The 20,667-nt window shown below is 37.1% G+C and overlaps 1 protein-coding gene across 6 annotated transcripts in view; it reads left to right on the top strand.

The window, feature by feature from the left end:
• cbfb (core-binding factor subunit beta) overlaps positions 1–7,558 on the top strand; it is a 40,175-nt gene extending 32,617 nt beyond the window's left edge. The window contains exons 4-8 of one of the 6 annotated variants that reach the window (XM_016488711.1): positions 1,369–1,485; positions 1,589–1,684; positions 2,820–2,858; positions 3,428–3,475; positions 6,673–6,740. In XM_016488711.1, coding sequence (XP_016344197.1) covers positions 1,369–1,485; positions 1,589–1,684; positions 2,820–2,858; positions 3,428–3,457 — 282 coding nt within the window. In that variant the 3' untranslated portion in view covers positions 3,458–3,475; positions 6,673–6,740. Of the gene's footprint in view, positions 1–1,368; positions 1,486–1,588; positions 1,685–2,819; positions 2,859–3,427; positions 3,476–6,667 lie in introns of all 6 variants that reach the window. The other 5 variants (XM_016488710.1, XM_016488714.1, XM_016488713.1 and 2 more) reach the window with 5 other exon arrangements.
• The last annotated feature ends 13,109 nt before the right edge of the window (positions 7,559–20,667 follow it).

Raw genomic sequence — 20,667 nt, 5'->3', positions numbered from 1 at the left:
TCTGAGTCTCACACACGGATGCAATCATGTGCTCGCCCGTGCTGCTGTATGCACTCGTTGGCCATGCTCAGTATAAATAAATTCAGACAGGCTTTGCCTGTCTCTGCATTGGTGTACCCTTACACTCTACTACACTGGCCTCTATAAATAAACACTCTCATCACAGGAAGCAAACATTGAAGGCTGCCCTATACTCTTTGGCTGGGCTGAGAATGAGGTAGGACAGGAAGAAACAGAAAAGGTTGTAATGGTTACATGTGTGTGTGTGTGTGTGTATATATATATATACACAGTTTTGAGGCCATTCCCAGCAGTAACTTCCACTGAACAACTCACAAAGTGTTTTACAATTCAAATGAACCATTGTACAGCCGGGTGTGACATTGAGAGGGGGTTTTCAAATGCGGCTACAACTATGGAGTAGGTGGTTATGGCATTTCACCTGTTCTAAATGTTTGTTGTGTCTGTGTAGGTGGATTTATTGGAGTAGTCTTTAGACAAATCAATGACCACTAAAAGCGTGTAAGATTAAGAAAATGAAAGAAAATATTTTAAAAGTGTAAAATGCATCTGCCAAATTCTTATAAATGTAGTCTTTGTATTCACAGTTTTGTATGGTTTAAAAAAAAACTTCTATACAATTACAAAAAAACAAATCGTGAACATGTGCAGTGTACACCTATTGATAATTATTAAGTTTTTAAATGTATTTTTTATTTATTATAAGTATGATACATTTATTGTACATTTATTATTAAATAAAAGTATTATTTATTTATGTTTACAAATATTTTAAGCTATTAATCTATCAAATATCTTTTTTTTACTTATCAAAAAAATTCAAGTGACCTGATTTTTTAAGACATTTATTGATTGACAGTTATGATGTCTTTTCCTGTTTATCTTCCTCCATGTTTCTGTTTCTTTTGCATGTTCTTATATATATATATATATATATATATATAACAAAATAGTCTAAAAACTACAGTTTTTTTTTTGTGTGTAAAAAATTATAAATACTACTTTTATAAAGTAGTAAGTATAAGTAGTATAATAAAACTACTTTATAAGGTTTTGTTTTCAAGAATCAAGAATTTCAAGAAATGTTTGCTTAAATATGAGTTGCATTTTTTATGTATTTTATAATTAATTGATATGGACTAAACAATTGTGCAGGATATCATTAATCCGTCATTTAGTTGGGCCTAAATCTACTCTGAAAATGCAACAAAAGTCTTCAGGTTCTTTGTCATCTTTTATTTATTTATAAATAAAAATATAATATATTTTGTAATATCCATTGCTATTGTGCTGTGCATACATCATAATAACCATAATAACTATGTGTGTGTGTGTGTGTGTGTGCAGGTTTATCTGAAGGCTCCTATGATCCTGAATGGAGTGTGTGTGATCTGGAGAGGCTCGATTGATCTTCAGCGTTTGGATGGGATGGGTTGTCTGGAATATGATGATGAGAGGGCACAGGTACAGACAAACCACCTTGTGCTGTCAAACTGTTTCATGCCTTGTGTACGTCAGAAATGACTGGCCACTGCCTGTTTTCCTGTGGTTTTGTGTGTTTATAAAGCAAGAGGATGCTCTAGCCCAGGCAGCCTTTGAGGAAACCCGCAGAAGGACTCGTGATTTTGAGGACAGGGATCGCTCGCACCGTGAGGACATGGAGGTGAGAGCTGGAGTGAGTGAGGATGTGTGTATGAGTGTGTGAAGTTTCGATCAGTTAATGCATGCTGAAAATCCAATATGTTATTATGTTTTAGTCATAATGGAACTCAGGTCTGTGTGTGTGTGTGTTTGTGTTTGTATATTATGTGTGTGCATATATGTACATGTGTTTTCCACTTGTGCATGTTCAATACTTCTGTATGTGCTTTTTTTGCATAATCTTTACCTAATTCCTCTTGCTAATATTTTGATTGACAGCCACTTCCAAAATACTTGATGCTTTAAGGAACAGTTCACTGAAAATATTTTTTTTTTTTTGTAGCTCCTGAGCAGGCAGATGATTAAGTGGTGCCACCGGCATCTTTTCTTATGGGTCAAGCTAAAGTGGTAGGGTGAATCTCACAAAATCATGTCTAGATCATATCTCACCCCAAAATAAAAACATAATATTTTGGATAAAGGAAATGAAGCCTATTATTAAGACATTTCTGCATTGTCACATTATTTATTCATGGCAATTAAGCACATTTTCCCCAAAATATGTCACTATAGTAATGCATCTGGACATTAGACTTTTTTTTTTCATTAGACTTTTTTTTTGTCATTCTTATTATTCTCAAAGATGATTAATATTTTAAGAAATAGTTGTAATGCAGTTTTTTTAAAACAAAAATTAGAGTATAAGTGATATCTAAATATTTTATATTAATTAAAATATTAATTATATATATATATATTACAGAAATGAGAATAATATATTTTTAACTATCACTTGCTTATTTATCATGAAAATAATGTAATTATTTCTTTCTTTCTTTTGTTAGCATCCTTGATTTTGTTTTTGAACTTTAAAATCAGTTAAACCTAAAGGGTTCCATCAATTCTGAAAGTCATGCAAGAAATTACTAAACAGCATTTCAACATGAAAATTACTATCTCTGAAAGTCTTTTACTTTGACATTTTTAAATGAAAACAGTAGTTGTGAATTTTGTCTCCTTTCAAAATTGCACTGCAGGAGCAGGAAAATAAGTGCTACCTCAACATTTGTGTCTGTTCCCTGATGTCTTGAGAGCTCTTGACGTAGCTAAACAGCTTGTCTGGGGCAATACTGATTTGATCACTTGTCATTTAGCAGATGCCGATGGCACAGCTCGGTCATTTAATAACTCAGGAGGTAAGACAACAATTTAGGATTTTATGTACACTCTTAAAAATAAAGGTGCTTCAAAAGGTTCTTCAAGCGATGCCATAGAAGAACCATTTTTGGTTCCCCAAAGAACCATTCAGTCAAAGGTTCTTTAAAGAACCATCTCTTTCTTACCTTTTTGTAATCTGAAGAACCTTCTTTCGCCACAAAGAACCTTTTGTGAAACAGAAAGGTTCTTCAGATGTTAAAGTTTCTTTATGGAACCATTTAGACAAAAAGGTTCTTCTATGGCATCGTGAAGCACCTTTATTTTTAAGAGTGTTAGTGAACTGCTGCCTTAATTTTCTATTTACTATAAATTATTCAGAACAAAAACATAATGAAGAAGGGCATGTGTGTTTCTTAGTATTTTGTATGTATGCATGCATATATGTACTCTATGTGAGTTTGTGTACGTGTAAGCTATTGAAGTGCTTTACTTGTTTACTCATGGCTTAGTGCATGAAGTGTCTTTGCATTGTAAGTCCTCAAATATAATCATTCTACAGTCAATCCAAACTGCACTCTTAAGATGAAAACCAAATTGTGTTTTTTAGGACCCTGTGGCATCAAAAATCTGGGACTGATGGCCTTCAAGGACCAGGGTCTGTCTCCTCTGCTTCTCTCTATCCTTGTGTCATGCACTAAACCGTGTCTGTCTGTAAGTGTGTATGTGTGTGTTTGTTTCACAAGAGCATGTGCATGAAAGAGCATCTCTGTGTCTTTATATATTCTACTCTGTGTGTGTGTCTATATGTGTTAGTGAGTACATATACTGTAGGTGTGTGTTTTTTTTAAACGAGTGAGATTTCAGGCTTCTATAAGCAACTTTGAGCTACGGGTCTAATATTGTAAGCACAAAAAAAAAACGTTCTACTGGCACGAGAGACCCCCAGCTCGCTCTTCGCAGACCTCTGTAATGGAGACCAGACTTCTATCCCAAGATTCCTCACTGCCCCGCCCACCCACTCCCCTGCTGCAAAGCCCTCTGGGAGCTCTCAGGCACAGCTTGGCAGCACATGACCAGAAAGATTCCACTTATGAACCGCAGCCTTTATATTCCTCCCTCCTAATCTACACCCTCAGGCGTTGCTTTACACACTCTTCATCCTCTCTTCCAAAATCAATCATGCCAAGGTCTCTTTTTTAAATAGATCTGGCTGCTTATGAAAATCAAATTTCTTACTCATTGCAGTCAGGCGATCTGTGACTCACGGGCCAAGTGTTTTTCCCTCAAAGCTCAAAGTCACTGTGAGCGGTGGAAAAATGAAACCCTGTAATTATTCTATAATTAATGCTTTCTCATCCCAGCAGTGTGGAGTCTGACCCTCGTTCAGAGCTTGTTTTCGAGTTGCACTGTACGGTCGGCTTTATTTTGGAAAGCGAATAATACTTGAGCTCGGATCGTACCTTGAACCTTCATGCTGTACAATGGTCACATAGCTGTGGTCAAATCTTAAACTCTGTCATCTGTAATTGGATAAAAACCAGCACAATAGTAGTCTGGATCAGCAGAAAGCCAGAGTTTTCTGGGAAAGTGGGCCAGGTTTGTTTCGAAAGGACGTACAATGCATTTAGAGACTTAAAAATCACTTATGACCTTACTGAGAGACAAAAAGGAACATTTGCTATGCGTAAACACTTATTTGTCCTCTCTCGGTGTGTCTTAATGCGGTTCCGTCACTGTTTGTCTATGCAGGGAGTCCAACGGGGCAAATCAATGCTGAAAGATATCGAAGAGTGTAATGGCCTTCTGCGTGATAGATGGTAAAGAGATGGATGAAAAATAGATTGGCCATTTTTCATGAAACCCAGGCCTTACTGCAGGTGGGATTAGAGCATGAGTTATGTTGGGCCAGTGAAAGTATTAATATGTCATTAGTATTGATCTTTTTCATTAGCAGTGGTGTCTGCCCAGCAAAATCTAAGCACTATTGACTTGTACAGGAGAGTGCTTCAGCTGGGCTCCGTATGATCGATGCTGCGTCCTCTCATCCACACAAACACACTTTTTCAAAGCTTAAATACTACAGAGCAAACATTTTTGAGCTTTATAAAGCTCTATAGATATATATAACATCTTCTGCAGTTTGAGTTGTGCTCGTCTTTGTGCAGCATTTTTATTATTTATTGCCCTACTGAAAAAATAAATGAATCAAAATGTAAACCTAGCTGGTTTGTTGGGCTTACCTGGTCAGCCTGGTCTGTTGGCTGTTTTTTTTACAGGGGTTTGGGGTGTTTTTCAACTGGTTATGGTGGTAGACCATCTGGCCACCGAGCAACTTAAGAGACCAGCTGAAATCAGCTAAGACCAGCAAACCAGATTGTGTTAGTTTAACCTTTTTTTTTTCTTCAGCAGGGTGATATCTGATCAACATTATTGTGACTTTTCACATGTTTGTTTTAAAATATAAAAATACATAAATAACAACATTTCAGAAATAATTAGAATAAAAGTATATACCAGTAAAATAAAAATATATATGCTACTTTTCTAAAGTAAGTAAAGATGTTTACCAAGGCTGCATTTATTTGATTCAGTAAAAACAGTAATATTGTCAAATATTATTACAAATTAGAATAACTGTTGTCTATCTTAAAATATTTTAAATTGTAATTAATTCCTGTGATGGCAAAGCTGAATTTTCAGCAGCCATTACTCCAGTCTTCAGTGTCACGCGATCCTTCAGAAATCATTCTAATAAGCTGATTTGGTGCTTAAGTAACATTTTTATCAATGCTGACAACAGTTGTGCTGTTTAATAATTTTGTGTAAACCGTGATACATTTTTTTTGTATTCTTTGAGTACAAAGTTCAAAAGAACAGCATTTATTTAAAATATATATATTTTTTGTAACATTATAAATGTCTTTACTGTCACACTTGCATTTACATTTATTCATTTATCAGATGCTTTTATCCAAAGTGACTTACAAATGAGGAATACAACAAGTGATTCATCATAAACAAGCTATTTATTTTGTCCCTGCTGGAAAAAAATGTCTTACTGATCTCAAACCTTTGAATTGTAGTGTATAAATAACAAGCAACGCATTACTAGACAAATACGTTTAATTCTGCAGTTCATCGAAATCATCTAGAGCTAGCTAAAGCTTATTGTTGACAGTAAGTTTATGCACTAGACTGCTTTGTTGCTGTGTGCATGAAAGCTATAACAGCTTCATCTGTTAATGCATACGCTTAAAGATGGGATTCCCAGGCGTTGGGTCGAGTAAAAACAGCCTTGCGTAGCTCTAGGGTTAGATCGTGCTATAATCGCCGGTTCCACAGATGATGACCTCACACTATGTGAGATACACTATGTCTGCCTCTTCGTCTATCTTTCTCTCACCATCTGCCTGTCTGTCTGTCTGTCCGTCTGCCATGTCTGTGCTCAGACATCTATGTCAGGGAGAGATTTAGACATAGGCACATAAACATATGTATCTGTGACAAGGCCATCAGTCATATCTTTATTTTTAAGGCTAGTGATTTGAAGACTTCCCCCTGACTAATGACTAATGTCTGCCACTTCAACCAAAAAAAGCAGCTCAATTTTTAGCATTTAGACTGAAGTTGATCTCTGCCGTCCCCTGCTGGAGATAAAGAGCAGTTGCATGTGGGCTGCAACCTATTACTGGTATTGTTTGTAGTTTGAGAACGAACATGTGAGTGACTCAAGCACAGCACAGCCATTTTAACTGTATTCTGTCTCTGTCTCGGTTTGTTTGTTGGGTTGCGTGGGTGTTTGTGCATGTTTTTGCATGTGTGACTGTGTGTGTGTGTGATGACCCAGCCCAGGCGACAGCAGGACCCAAGCCCTGGCTCCAACATGGGCAACACTGATGATCACAAGATGCGCTAGCGGCATTCACCAAAGTGGGCAGGGATAGGGTCATAAGACCTCCAACACCACAGCAATCTCATCTCCTGATGCCTTGTTTATCACAGGACAGACCAAAGTCCACACCGGTGGGGATTTTTGGATGGGATGTTTGGTGAAGGGGCTGGGTGGGTTGGGCTGGGCTGGTATTGATGTGAGTCAGAGATTCATTTGCATTTGATTTAGTCCCTTGTTTCTTCTTGGGATTTTTGCACTATGTGATACGTTCAGTTTAAGTCCCCCATATCGCCTTTCGGTATGCATGGTTTTCCTACCTATGTTTGCTCTTGTTCCCCCCTATGCAAGGCATCTTATTTTATCCTATTGTAATGAAATGGCATTTTTTTATTATTTTATTCGTATTGTGTGTGAATGTCGGGATGTTTACTTTTTGTATTTTAATTTCCTCTATACTGTATATAAACCTGTCTGTCCTTGTGCTTTGTAGGAGAAACTAGTAAACGTCGTTAGGTAGATTTGTGCAGTAGAGTAGAACTTTTTATTTTTGATGTCTAAAAAAAGAAAAATCTAGAAAGAGGCTGCTGATGTTGTGAATGAGGAGGTCTTTTCTTTTACCATCCTTCTCTATGTGCTCTGTCTTCCACTCTCTTCCTGTTACAGTCAGTTGAAGCATGCTTTGAACGTGAACTGAGCAGCAGGAAGTGAATATTGAGGTCAATGTTACTCTGAGCGTGCTCTACACAAAATGAGGCAGAGATTCGGTTTTTCACCCTACATCTGCTTTTTCTTTCATTAATGTCAACGTTTTACCCATTTAGTTTGTTTTAAGCAGGATTTTCACAGTTTTCCTACATATTTTATTTTACTCTGGAATTCTTGAAATGAATACATTTTTCAAACCAGGTGAATTTATGCAATTTACAATATATACCAGATATGACTCCTATAAAAGGTTTTTTAACACTCAGAAAGGAGACATAAAGAATAACTACCAATATTAAATGACAGTAGTATTTGTAAATCATATATCTGCCACTTCCAGACAGATCTAAATTTCCTGAACATTTAATATCAGACTCTCTTATTATATATGCAAGTATAATCATAAAACTGGGATAAAACATTATTCTCCATCAGGTCAAATAGAGGGCATTAGTGTGCCTCTTTGGTCAAAGGTCCTGGGATCTGTTTAAGATGATTCAGTGTTTTGGGACAGTCAGTGCAGTTGGACTGGATGTTAGTTGTTAAGGAAAAATCACTGATAAAGTGAAAGGAAAGTAGGGAAGGAAAGACAGGTTAGAAACCAAGTTACTCTATCATTTTAAAGCTTGTAAAAGAACAACAACTTAACTATACACCATAAATGGAATCACAAACTGCCCTCCAATGACATTTGATTTTGAACATAATCAACATTTAACGTAATTGCATCATTTCGTTTCATGTTCTTTTTTATTTACCAAAGCCAATGGTAAGAATTTAAGGGCCAAGAATTATTTTTTGGGTGGGATGCTAAAGTCAGAAGGTACAGCCTACCTCTAGCTTAAACCAAATACACAAATGAGAGCTTATTTATAGAGAGCAAGTTCATGTTGTCTGAGTGTTGAGGAAAAGCTAATGTTGGTTTTGTAGAACGTTAAAGCTTTATATAGTTGGAGTGGTCTTTTATACCACACTATGGTCAGAGACCTGGCACCAGGAGGTTATTGAGGTCTGGGTTTATTTTGAAGATGCCAGAGACAAAGAACTTGACCAAACCAGAGTCCACAAAACAGTCCTGCTTTAATTAGTGTTGCAGATCAACTCTCTGCTTCTAGGTGTGTCTTATGCTGTGTATCAAAGAAAGAACCTTTGCTGGCCCTCTGTTAGTTTCTCTCTCATCCCTTTTCACTTAATGCTGGCATTAAGGCAAAATACACACCAGGTAGTGGATGGCTCTTTTTTTAATGAATGAATAAATAAAATGTTTATTTTCTTAATTGTTTTAAGTTATTGATGCAGGTATACCTTTATTTCATTATCAGGTTCCGCTATGATGAAATGTGTATTTCTGTATTGATATTGCTTTCCTTTTCCCCTTTGCCCCCCTAAAGAAGTGGGGATGCTTTTATATGGTCTTTGGTTTTAGCTCTTTTTCTGTTTTTAATTTTAAGCAAGGAGGACTGAAGTGTTATGTTTGATTTGTTTCTTAATAAACTTATTACAAACCATATTCTCATTCATTGTGTGTGTGTATCCAGTGGCAAAATGAAAATTTCTCTGTCACATAGCAGATCATTGCCATTTTATGTCCTGAATTACCTAAAAACCTAAATCACTGCTTCACACATCAGTTCATGTTAACTCAAAAAGGTAGTTCCACAGTAATTTCCATCACATTTCCGAATGTGTTGTGTTTATTAAAATTAAATGTTAAATTTGGAATAAAATGTAAATGTTTAAAATAAAACTCCTTTGTGTTGCTATGGCTAATATTAGACAACTAATACTTGTACATGTTTTGTAACATAATTTGACAATATCTAAAAATTTACATTTTTTTTGTATTTTCATAATATTGTCTTGTTATATAGACTAATATTCTGCCACAATATTTGGCTGCTACTAATTAAAGTACATGACATTCAGACAAAAAGCTTCCATGGATGTTATTTATAAGCTGAAACAAGTAAATGGAAGTTTTCTTGCAGTAATGATTTGACAGTGGACTGTAAAATAATAAGCCAAGGCTGCTGGTGGTCTGGATTTCATAGAACAGGGTTCCTCAAATCTTGCCCTGGAGGGCCAATGCGCTGCAGAGTTTAGCTCCAACCCTGATCAAACTCACCTACCTGTGATTTTCTAATGATCCTGAAGACACTGATTAGCTTGCTGAGGTGTGTTTGATTAGGGTTAGAGCTAAACTCTGCAGGAAAGTGGATTTCGTGGGCCAGATTTGAGGATCCCTGCCATAGAACAATATAAATTGAGCACAATCGCTGCTCTGCTCAGATCATTCATATTTCTTCATGATAAGTCTGAGTTGTGCAGCTGTAAATTTGTGCGGCTATATAGCAATGCATAATTTACAGTCCTCTGTCTCTACTACTGGATGTTGTGGAACAAATGGGATGAAGTAATAGACTGGGGTAAGGAGGAGAAGCCTGTCTTCAATGGTCTGTGCAGCAGTGACGCCTGACAATAGCAGTGATTAATAAAGATATAAATATAGGTAGATTTATTTTAGTATAACCTGCCCACAAGTCATTGTGATATTATTGAGGGTCTTATTGGAGATATTTTTATGCTTTACTAGCACACTGTTGAGCATACTTATCAGGTTCAAAGACCAGAGAAGCCTTGACTGGTCCTGTCAGATTTCCCATTCTAATAGAAATCTCTTCACCCCAGACTGTGGCTGTAAACTTCATTTGCTTAAGGAGCTGTTTCTTATCCACACTGATTTTTGCCTCCAAAACTGAAGAAATCTGCCTCTGTTGAGTTAAACATCCAAACAGTCCAAGCATCAAAACACTCTCTTTATAACAAGTTTAGTAAGTTTACAATACATATAGATTTTACCTTTATTCAAAAGATGAACGCTTTATTTATCTATGGATTTTATGTGATCTTTTTTATAAGAGTAATTTATGGGTAATATTTTAAAATAAATTATGGTTCCACATTTTTGATCCGAGGAGAGTCTCTTAATCTTATTAATAACCTCTGTCAACAAACTGTCTTGCTCAGTCTTCAGCCAGCTTTGAACTGATTTGTGCACTATGTTCATCTGACAAAGTTTCCCAGTAAATATTGCAAAGGGGAGCAGAAGCTTTTGATTCTTTGTTCTTTGGCTTACAAAAAAAAACAGGCATAATTTGTCCTATGGACTGGAACTCATTTTTTTCAGCCACTTCATTGCCTGGAGTCATCCTGACCTCTTCTCTGAGAGCAATGGAGATGTAGGAAACATACCGCCATCACGGTGTATTCACAAAGGGAGGAAAAACATTAAAAAAGAAGCATTTTTTTAAACAAATCATATTTTTTTAATAAGTAGCAAAACAGTGAGGCAGAATGTCAACTTTTCCCAAATTAAAGCTCATCTTTGAGGATCTCATCTTTATTTCAATATTTTCTGCTGTGCTGTGTAGCCATTGTGGTAGATGAAGCTAATCGTGAGGCAGTGGAAGGATGCAATGTTATGCATGAGTATATACGAAGACGAATTCATGCAATATTTTCCATTTTGTGGTGTGATTATCATCAGAACTCAGATGTTTGGGCAGTGCTGTACTTTGAGGCCAGCCAGAGAAATACAGTATCAAACTTTTTCACGTTTTAGAAGTTTAAATAACTCTGCATATACAATAACATTAAATACAAATAGTTTAATGTTAAAAATAGAAGCTTCTGGCACTTTCCACAAATATGTACACAAAAATGTATATGTGTGTGTGTGTGTGATATTTGTTGTTTTCAATAATTTGCTTCCTTCAGGCTTCAGGGAATGAATTAAGTTGCATTACTGTAATATACCACAAGATGTCAATGTATTAGCGGTGATGAAGACTCCAGCCTTGATAAACTCAGCAGGTAAGTGGCTGTGATTCATATAGTACAATATTCTTGATCCATTAGGCAAATCCATGGACTTGACCTGACTCGTTGGTTATTTATAGATCACAATGGAGTCTATTTTGTCCCATTTATTTGTCTTGACAATTGCATTTTGTTACCCAACAGCAAAGTGACATAGTTCTAGAACAGGAGAACAGATCTACTCTCTCGCTCTCCATCTGTCCTTGATTCTTTATCTTCCTCTGTATGAATCATCCCCAGTTATCTGTGTGTGTGTGTGTGTGTGTGTGTGTGTGTGTGTGTATCCATACTATTCGCATTCAGTTTAATACACACATAGTTTCTTTTTCCAACATTGAATGATAAAACATGCAAAAACATACATTATCATAAATCCATCATATCACTCATGCTTTTACATCCATCTTGTTTTACTGATTTTATTTTATGATTATTTCTGGTCGACAGGTCTCGATCCCGGTCATTCCTGCAGTAGGCACAGAGTCTCGTCTGCACCGCCTCCAAAGGCCTAGAAGACAAGGATGTCTTACCTGTGGGGAGTGAGTGAGTGTGTGTATGGGAAGTGAAGAGGTATTGATTTGCACTGAAGAGAGCTGCCCACACAGACTGAGAGAGATACAGAGAAAGAAAGAGATGAGCGGGAACTTGTATTCAGCTCTTTGGGAATAAAAGTGTCAGAGCCTCATTTATCAACCGGACCTCCACCTTATATAATGACCATGAACTGTATTCATTTGGCTGAACAGTAATGAGGTAAACTGATAACGCTATATTACTTGTTGGCTTGTAGATGTGTCAAAGTTTAGACTCCTCCATCAGAGGAGACATGTTTGCTGTCTATACATGCTGTGTACTGCAGTGTGTTAGCCTTAGAGATATTTGTGGAAGCACTCAAGTTTTCTTTGAGTACAAGAAAAGAGCTAAATTAGTTTGTCTGTTTATCATAAATAGTTTAAAATCCACAGGTCAGGCTATTTAATCTTAGTCTGGGACATATTCTAGCCATTTGTCTTTTTATAATTACCAACCTGGTTGACAGTGGACAAGGTGTTCATTAAAAAGCAGCGGATTTGTTTGTTTGTTCTGGTTGGTCTTTTGGCCAGGATATCCTGGGGCTCTGCTTGGCCTCCATTCCTGCAGGGCTCTTGTTTCGGAGAGCTCTAAGTGGCTCTTGATGCTAGTGGTTGGGCTGGCAAGGCCCTCAGCAGACCCTCCTTATTCTCCTCTTGGCAGCCACCCATAGTTCTCGCTCACTGGCTTCCTAATTTAGTAACGGCGGGTAAAAATATGCACTAACGAACAGGGTCTGGTATGTCAGGCTGCCGTCCAAAAGGGGAGAGAGCGCGCGCACGAGAGAGAGAGGATGAGTGAGGAGGGGGAGAGAGGAAGGGGTTTGAGACCAGGCATTCCAGAAGATGGCAGTGCACAGAAGAACCACAGCACAGCACTGGCACTCTATAGAACATCTGTAGTTATAGTCATAAAAACAGTGTAACAAACTATTAAACAACAATGACACACAATATGTAACATCCTCACTACATTAGGTTACACCAATTGAAGTCATTTTTAATTTTGAATAATAATTGAGATTTTGAATTATAATTTAAATTATAATTTAAACCCTAAAAGTTTTAGGATTTTTAAAAATGTATGTATGTATGTATGTATATATATATACAGTATATATACATACATACATACATACATTTTTAAAAATCCTAAAACTTTCCAGGTTTAAATTATAATTTTAACTTATTGTAATGTAGACAGAATGGAGAAAACATACATTAGACTTTTATAAACATGTTATAGCAGCAACTAAAGATATATAGACGGTAACAAAAAATTCTTCCTCTTAAATGGGCTCAACAGCTTTGTGTATCTCACACCAAGCAGGCCCGCAGTGCTTGTCTCATTTCACACTCCTGTCACATGTCAGGGGCCTCTGTCTGTCTCTGTCCCAAACCTGTGCCAGTCCTTACTAATGAAGACAACATGAGGGGTAAAACATGTGCATGTAGTTCACCTTATTATTGCAATAGCCTGTTTTGCATAAACGTGCTCTTCAGATGAAAGTGAACAGTTCTGTCTTAATCTTTCTATGCTGATCTTTCGTACAGATGTATAGTTAAGTGTAGATCAATAGCTGCTGTTGCGAAATGGAGGTTGTCAGCAGAATGGAGGAGATGCATTTGAATGTATCAGCTTTGCACAATGTAAAATCCACATGTATAGAGGTGCTTGTGTGCGTTCGTCTTTGTAAAGGCAGAAACAGACGTACAAAGACTGAGAAAGGACAAGGGGTGGGGGGTGGAGGCCAGAGTGTGTTTGCGCATGCATGTGCTTGTGTATTTGTCCAGCCTTGTTTGCACAAATGTGTGTGTGTGTGTGTGTGTGTGTGTGTGTGTGTGTGTGTGTGTGTGTGTGTGTCTGTCTGTCTGTTAACAGGTCTTTCTCAGGGTGAATGTGTGGTCGGCCTGTCTGAGACCTCAGGCTTTGCTGGCTGTGTCTGGGGGCTCTGAGTCATCTGTTCATGTCTACACAGCGGTGAGACAACGGAGGAGACCAGCAGCTGACATAGGCTCTCAGGAGCCCCCTTCAGGCCTCAAGACTCTTGACTGTGCTGAAGGAGTACTGCTTGCATCTAATGAGGAGCAGACAGCAACACATCTTATATGTGTGTTTTTGGTTGATGGATCATCTTGAACTTTGACCTGCAACATTATTTGTATGCAGATGTGGAGGATGTTCTCTCAGATCAGAGGATGCTTCCATTAATTCATTAGTTTTTGTATCGTTGTGTCAGTGTGTGTTGTTGTTGTCTTGATATATGGTAATTGATTCATTGACCTGGACAGCTAGCGTGAGTGGGGTGAGGTCATCTACAAGAGTGGGTGATCATGATGTAATCGCACTGAACTAAATGACCTTCTGTCTTGTTTATCTTTTAAAGGAATAGTTCACCCAAAAATGAATGACTTAAGGCCTGTTCACACCAAAAACAATAACTACAAAAGTAACTATAGCAATAATTATATTAGTGTCCACATGAACACACCGATAATATTCTGTTTATTATAAGAGTGCACTGCGGTTATGTTGTCTGCTACTTTAAATGCTCAAGCACTTTAAAGTCATGTGGATTCTGATTGGCATCTACTTGAAAAAATCGTTCTGAAAATTATTCCATCGATATTGTTCCTCTCTGTCATTAACATTATAGTTGTGGTGTAGATATCCCTATTCTCATAGATTTATAATGATTATTAAAACGTTAGAGTTGTAGTTATCGTCCTTGGTGTGAACAGGCTTTCACTCTGATAAAGTATACTTATTTTGTTCCAAATCTGTATGACTGATGAATTCTGTGGAACATAATAAAGAATAACCTGGCCACTCTGGGGCTGAACAGCTCCAAAATATATGCAAAAGCACCATAAAATTCACATACAACCTTAACCAAATCATTGAGTATTAGTTAATCTTCAGTTGATATAAACAAATCATTTAGACGTGTGTTATGAACTGGATCAACCAATTAATTGAAAAATTACAGCTCAAAAAATTTGTTCAAGAATTGGACATCAACTCTCATGAATAAGTCAAAGATAAGACACATGGCATGATTTTCTGTGAGACTGAAATTTCAGTCTGTTTTGTCATACAAACCTATTGTTTGGCTTCAGAAGATCTGAAATATAGTCCATATTGAACATGTTTATGATACTTTTATGGTGAAAGCCGTTTTTGGGCTCGACAACCCTTGAAGTAGCTAGAATATTCTTGTAAAATTCATTTAAAAAAAATTGTTATATGCAAAAGAAAGTCAAATGACAGATTAATGACTCAGAATATTGCTTTAACAATTCCCATTTTGACAGTGGGGCCAGTGGAAAATCATTTCTGTCTTTGGCTAACATAAAGCTATAACAATCGCAAACATCTTCATCAAGGGGGAAATTTCTACAGATTCCAAAGTCATTAATGTACACCGCCTGCCTCTGTTGCAGACTTTTACCTACATCTATAGATTCAAATTGAAACCCAGTCTTTACATGTTGACTTTGAGAGAGTCGTAGTGATCAACGTGTGGTTTGACATACCACATAGTAGTCATAGCCTCAGAAGTGCCCCAGCATGCATATGAAAGTGCTGTTTCTTACTGAAAAGCATGACAAAGGCTACCTAACCTACCTAACAAAGACATTAAATACTACATTAGATGGTGTTAATAAACCATAGTATCTGTGCTGACTTTAGTGTCCAGTCCATTCTCACTTACATGCTAACATGATGCACATGTAGGCTCTGATATGTAGGTGTGGAAACGTGTGAACACTCAGCAGATCTTCATCTACTGTAGCAACATCATCTCATCTGTTCCAAAGGGCATCTGTATACAGTGTCTATACAGCCTGACACTTTAGATGATGGATTTCCTTACAATAGGGAGTATTTACTTTCTTAATGAAGAATGTAATTGCCCTACATTGTTTGCTGCTTTTAAATCGTCTCCTTTTTCTCGCTGTTTGGATTTTGTTCTTGATGTTCCTCTTGATGATATTTACCGTAGTAATCAACTGCTTATGTGTTTGATTTCTTTTTTTATATACTTACACATGCTAACCATTCAGTGAGCATTTAGAGGTGGATTTAAACCCTCTTGAACTTGGACTATGAAATACTGCTTGTGCTAAAATGATGCATGTAGTCCTAATCTAGGAATAATGGAGGATGGCTGTTCCAGAGTTTGCTTAAACGGAAATACTCCAAGTAAATGACCCACATTTATGTTCTTAAGTAATTGGGCCGATATTATGTAGCTGAAGATTATTTGGGTTTCAGCAGTTTGCCTTAACAGACCTTATAGTAATCACACATCTGTTACTAAGTTTCAAAGGGCCACAAACATTTAAAAAACAAATAATGAGGAACTTGATACTGAAATGTGAAATATACTGCCTAGTACAATATACACAGACAGAATACGAACAGCAAGACTATAAAGAGGCTTGTACTGAAGCTATATTTTCGGCTGTATTGAACAGATTTTAATATTATTATTATTATTATTATGAATGATAATAATAATAATAATAATAATAATGTACAGCAAAACTGTAAATAGACTTATATTGGAGCTTCATGTCTGTGTTGAACAAAACTGTATTTGATTTATTTTTTTATTATATTATTATTATCATTAAGAAGAACAAAGAATTAGCTTTTTTATGGTATTTATGGTTTTTGAGAGTCAAACGTGTTCAGATCCTTTATAAGAAAAACCTCTCCAATGTTTTTGTTGGCTGTAGGCTTCTAAGATTTTGGTATACTCACTCATATAGCAAACATCAGAGATAGTGTTGTAATTCAGGGAATTGATATTTAACAAATGTTATTTTGTTTAGCTCTCATGAGGCTGATTAGTTTTACAAAATGTATGGAATTTCGGATCTCAATAGAAGCAAAGCCATCCGCATCTGCACTACAGAAAATATTTTCTGGCCTAAAGCTAAACAAAAGCGAGGGCAGGAAACTCCAGCTTTGTGAAGTACACTGACCTCGCATCACTCCACCGATCCCTCGATCTCCATCTTATGATTATTCATAATGAACTACAAACAAATTTTGGAATGAGAGCACAGTTAGTTGGCTGTAAAATTGCGTAAGTGGTTTAACACTTCAACAAAGGTGGCTTATTCTGACTCACAGCAGGTATGCTAATGCATTCACAGCTGCTGCACTTCTGATAAAGACTGCTATTCACAGAGCAAGCGCGCAACATTTTACCCTATGTTTTAAACAAGGTGTTTGTGCAAGTGATGAGGAACAAAATCAGCCAAACACTTTAGCCACGGGCTGTCACCAACCCTGCCAGCCTGCTCGCAGTAATGGTTGTGATAGCTACAATGAGATAAGCTGTGTTTTCTCCACGCAAAGCCAGCATTCCATTCCAGCTTCAAAGCTTCGCAATAGTTTGACATTCAAACTCCATTTGTGTTTTACGTCGCCCAAATCTTAGATTGCTTAGAGTGCTGTTTATCTCCTAAAACCATATCCTAAATTTTGAAACATAAGCAGAGAACAAATACCAGATTGTTTCCAAAGCAAAGCTCCTAACTCCATCTCTCGGTTCATGTCAGAATGGAAGATTAGTGCGAGCTTTCAAGGTGCCATTGTCTTCCTGTATGGCAACAATGGCGCAATAAACCAGCCAGCCACTGTGTTTTGTTCTCTCTCTGTATGTAAATGCTTTGTAAAAAAAAAAAAATACTTTTAACATGCTTGGAGGAGTGCACATGTGAACGTCTTGTCAGCAAGGAGATGCTTGCTTGCTGAAGCAGGGCTTTGTTGAGAGAGCCAGCCAGCTGATTCTACACCTCAGGCATGTCTAACAGCAACATCAGCAGAGAGAGAAGCTTTTCCTCTTTGAGTGTTTGTTCGTCTGAATCCCTGTCGAGGTAGACATCCAGGAACAGGCAGGTCAGTTCTGTGTCCTTGGTGCACCCTGGCTTTCTTTCATGGCCTTGTGTCGTTGTGGTGTTAACCACAGACAAATGTGAGTGATGCTGAAGGAACTAGGAATTTGCAGTTTATTATACTTGTGCCACACTGTCAGGCTGGCTCATAGAGCTTCATTTGTTTTTTTTCTGGGCTGTGGAAATGTGCTGGAATTCTCTTAAGTGAAAAAATATATTTTTTCTTCTCCCCTCATTTCTCTTTGGAAAATGTTCAGCAACCGGTCTAGTTTTGAAGTCAGTTTGTTTAACAAGATCTGAAGGAAAGGTGAGATTAGGACCTCCTATGCGTGGCAACAGAGCAGACTCAAAATTGCATGGCGTTACCAAGGAAATCAAGCATTTTCAAGAGGCTGGGTTAATTTGTTACCTTGGTGAAAACGGCATGCTTTTTTTGCAGTTAATATGGTTGAAGGGCTGGTGAGAGAACTTCTACAACTATATTTAAAAAACAAAGACAAGCTGTTCTGAGCATTGCAGGTGGTCATTTTTGATGTAGCATCACTTGTGGAGCACACCATTTGGCCTTAGAGTCGAACACACATAAGAGTGTCCCTGATAAAGGAAAAAAATATATTTTAAAAATCTAGTGTAGAACACATATGCCAACTTCACAGAAATGAAATAGAATAAAATGAATACACATTTTAGTTTCATATGGTTTAGTGAAATGTCATGTGGTGTAACCATCAAATTGTTTTGTGAGCAAAAAAAACAATGTTATGTGTGTTTATGTTCAAGTTAGTGCGGGTGGTTTTGGTTCATTTACTGCCTTGTTATAAAAAGTGTGGCTGTCACCGTCATGGAGAGAGATGTGTACGGGAGGGACTTGGCGATATGGCCTCACCTGTGTAAGTTCTTATATTGTGTTTAGAATAGTGATGGGAAGTTCGGATAATTTTACCGACTCGGACCTCTGAGTCTCGTTCAGCAAAATGAACGAATCTTATTTCGAGTCATTTCGTTCATTTCGTTCACATGCTTGGAGGAGTGCACATGTGAACGTCTTGTCAGCAAGGAGATGCTTGCTTGCTGAAGCAGGGCTTTGTTGAGAGAGCCAGCCAGCTGATTCTACACCTCAGGCATGTCTAACAGCAACATCAGCAGAGAGAGAAGCTTTTCCTCTTTGAGTGTTTGTTCGTCTGAATCCCTGTCGAGGTAGACATCCAGGAACAGGCAGGTCAGTTCTGTGTCCTTGGTGCACCCTGGCTTTCTTTCATGGCCTTGTGTCGTTGTGGTGTTAACCACAGACAAATGTGAGTGATGCTGAAGGAACTAGGAATTTGCAGTTTATTATACTTGTGCCACACTGTCAGGCTGGCTCATAGAGCTTCATTTGTTTTTTTTCTGGGCTGTGGAAATGTGCTGGAATTCTCTTAAGTGAAAAAATATATTTTTTCTTCTCCCCTCATTTCTCTTTGGAAAATGTTCAGCAACCGGTCTAGTTTTGAAGTCAGTTTGTTTAACAAGATCTGAAGGAAAGGTGAGATTAGGACCTCCTATGCGTGGCAACAGAGCAGACTCAAAATTGCATGGCGTTACCAAGGAAATCAAGCATTTTCAAGAGGCTGGGTTAATTTGTTACCTTGGTGAAAACGGCATGCTTTTTTTGCAGTTAATATGGTTGAAGGGCTGGTGAGAGAACTTCTACAACTATATTTAAAAAACAAAGACAAGCTGTTCTGAGCATTGCAGGTGGTCATTTTTGATGTAGCATCACTTGTGGAGCACACCATTTGGCCTTAGAGTCGAACACACATAAGAGTGTCCCTGATAAAGGAAAAAAATATATTTTAAAAATCTAGTGTAGAACACATATGCCAACTTCACAGAAATGAAATAGAATAAAATGAATACACATTTTAGTTTCATATGGTTTAGTGAAATGTCATGTGGTGTAACCATCAAATTGTTTTGTGAGCAAAAAAAAAACAGCATTTTAATTTGGGGTTGAACTATCCCTTTACTTTTTACCTTTAGATTTATTTTCCAAGGTAAAGTTTCTTACTTTATCACACAGCCTGAACTAATTGTGGTTTGTCATAAAAAGGTCAAATTATCTGATATCAGGGCTGTCCGGAAACTTGTTTTAAGAAACCTAAGGCACGGCATACACCTTGATGTCAAATAAAATAAATAAATTACACAAAGTTTAAATAAAGTAAAAATCAGAAACACTGTGGAACCAATTAAATAAGAAACGAATGTTTAAAAAAACTTCCAAAATCACCTTAGATAAACGGCAAAAGTAAACAGGTTTTTCAAAATCCAAAATACTGCCAAACAGCATTTGCATTTCGTTTCGAAACAAAATAATCCGCAATCGTCTTGTCTGTCTCATCCCACTCTTCTTGTCAGTCAGTTTGACTCACTCTCCTCACTGGATAAATTAAATCTGATCTGTGATGCGACTGTCGTTCGGCGCGCTACATTGAGCATCCGCGTTCAGTTTTTAATTGTAGTGTCTGTTTATTACTATAAAAAATCAAAATGACGCTGGGGGTCGGTGCCGCGGTGGGCAAGTGACGTAACCGGTGTTGCGGCTTAACAACGGTATCACAGTCAGCACCGTCTATCGCGGCAAGCCTAAAGCATAGCAAATGTAGGAAAAGGCCAAACCCCAACAGCCTAAAACTATTAATTAACTGTTATAACTACTTGAAAATAAAATGTTAATTATTAATGTTAATAATGTACTGTATTGTTTGATAATGTATTGAATATATTATTATTTTTTATTATATCTTAAAATACTATATATATATATGCATTCATAATTTGAAGAAAAACATCTGTGTTGGATATATACTGTGTATATATATATATATATATATATATATATATTGTAAT

This window comes from Sinocyclocheilus anshuiensis, unplaced genomic scaffold (assembly GCF_001515605.1).
Source record: "Sinocyclocheilus anshuiensis isolate Anshui unplaced genomic scaffold, SAMN03320099.WGS_v1.1 scaffold609, whole genome shotgun sequence".
Lineage (NCBI taxonomy): Eukaryota > Metazoa > Chordata > Actinopteri > Cypriniformes > Cyprinidae > Sinocyclocheilus > Sinocyclocheilus anshuiensis.
The sequence above is the reverse complement of the archived record's forward strand: the minus strand, read 5'-3'. Positions and strand labels throughout refer to the sequence as shown.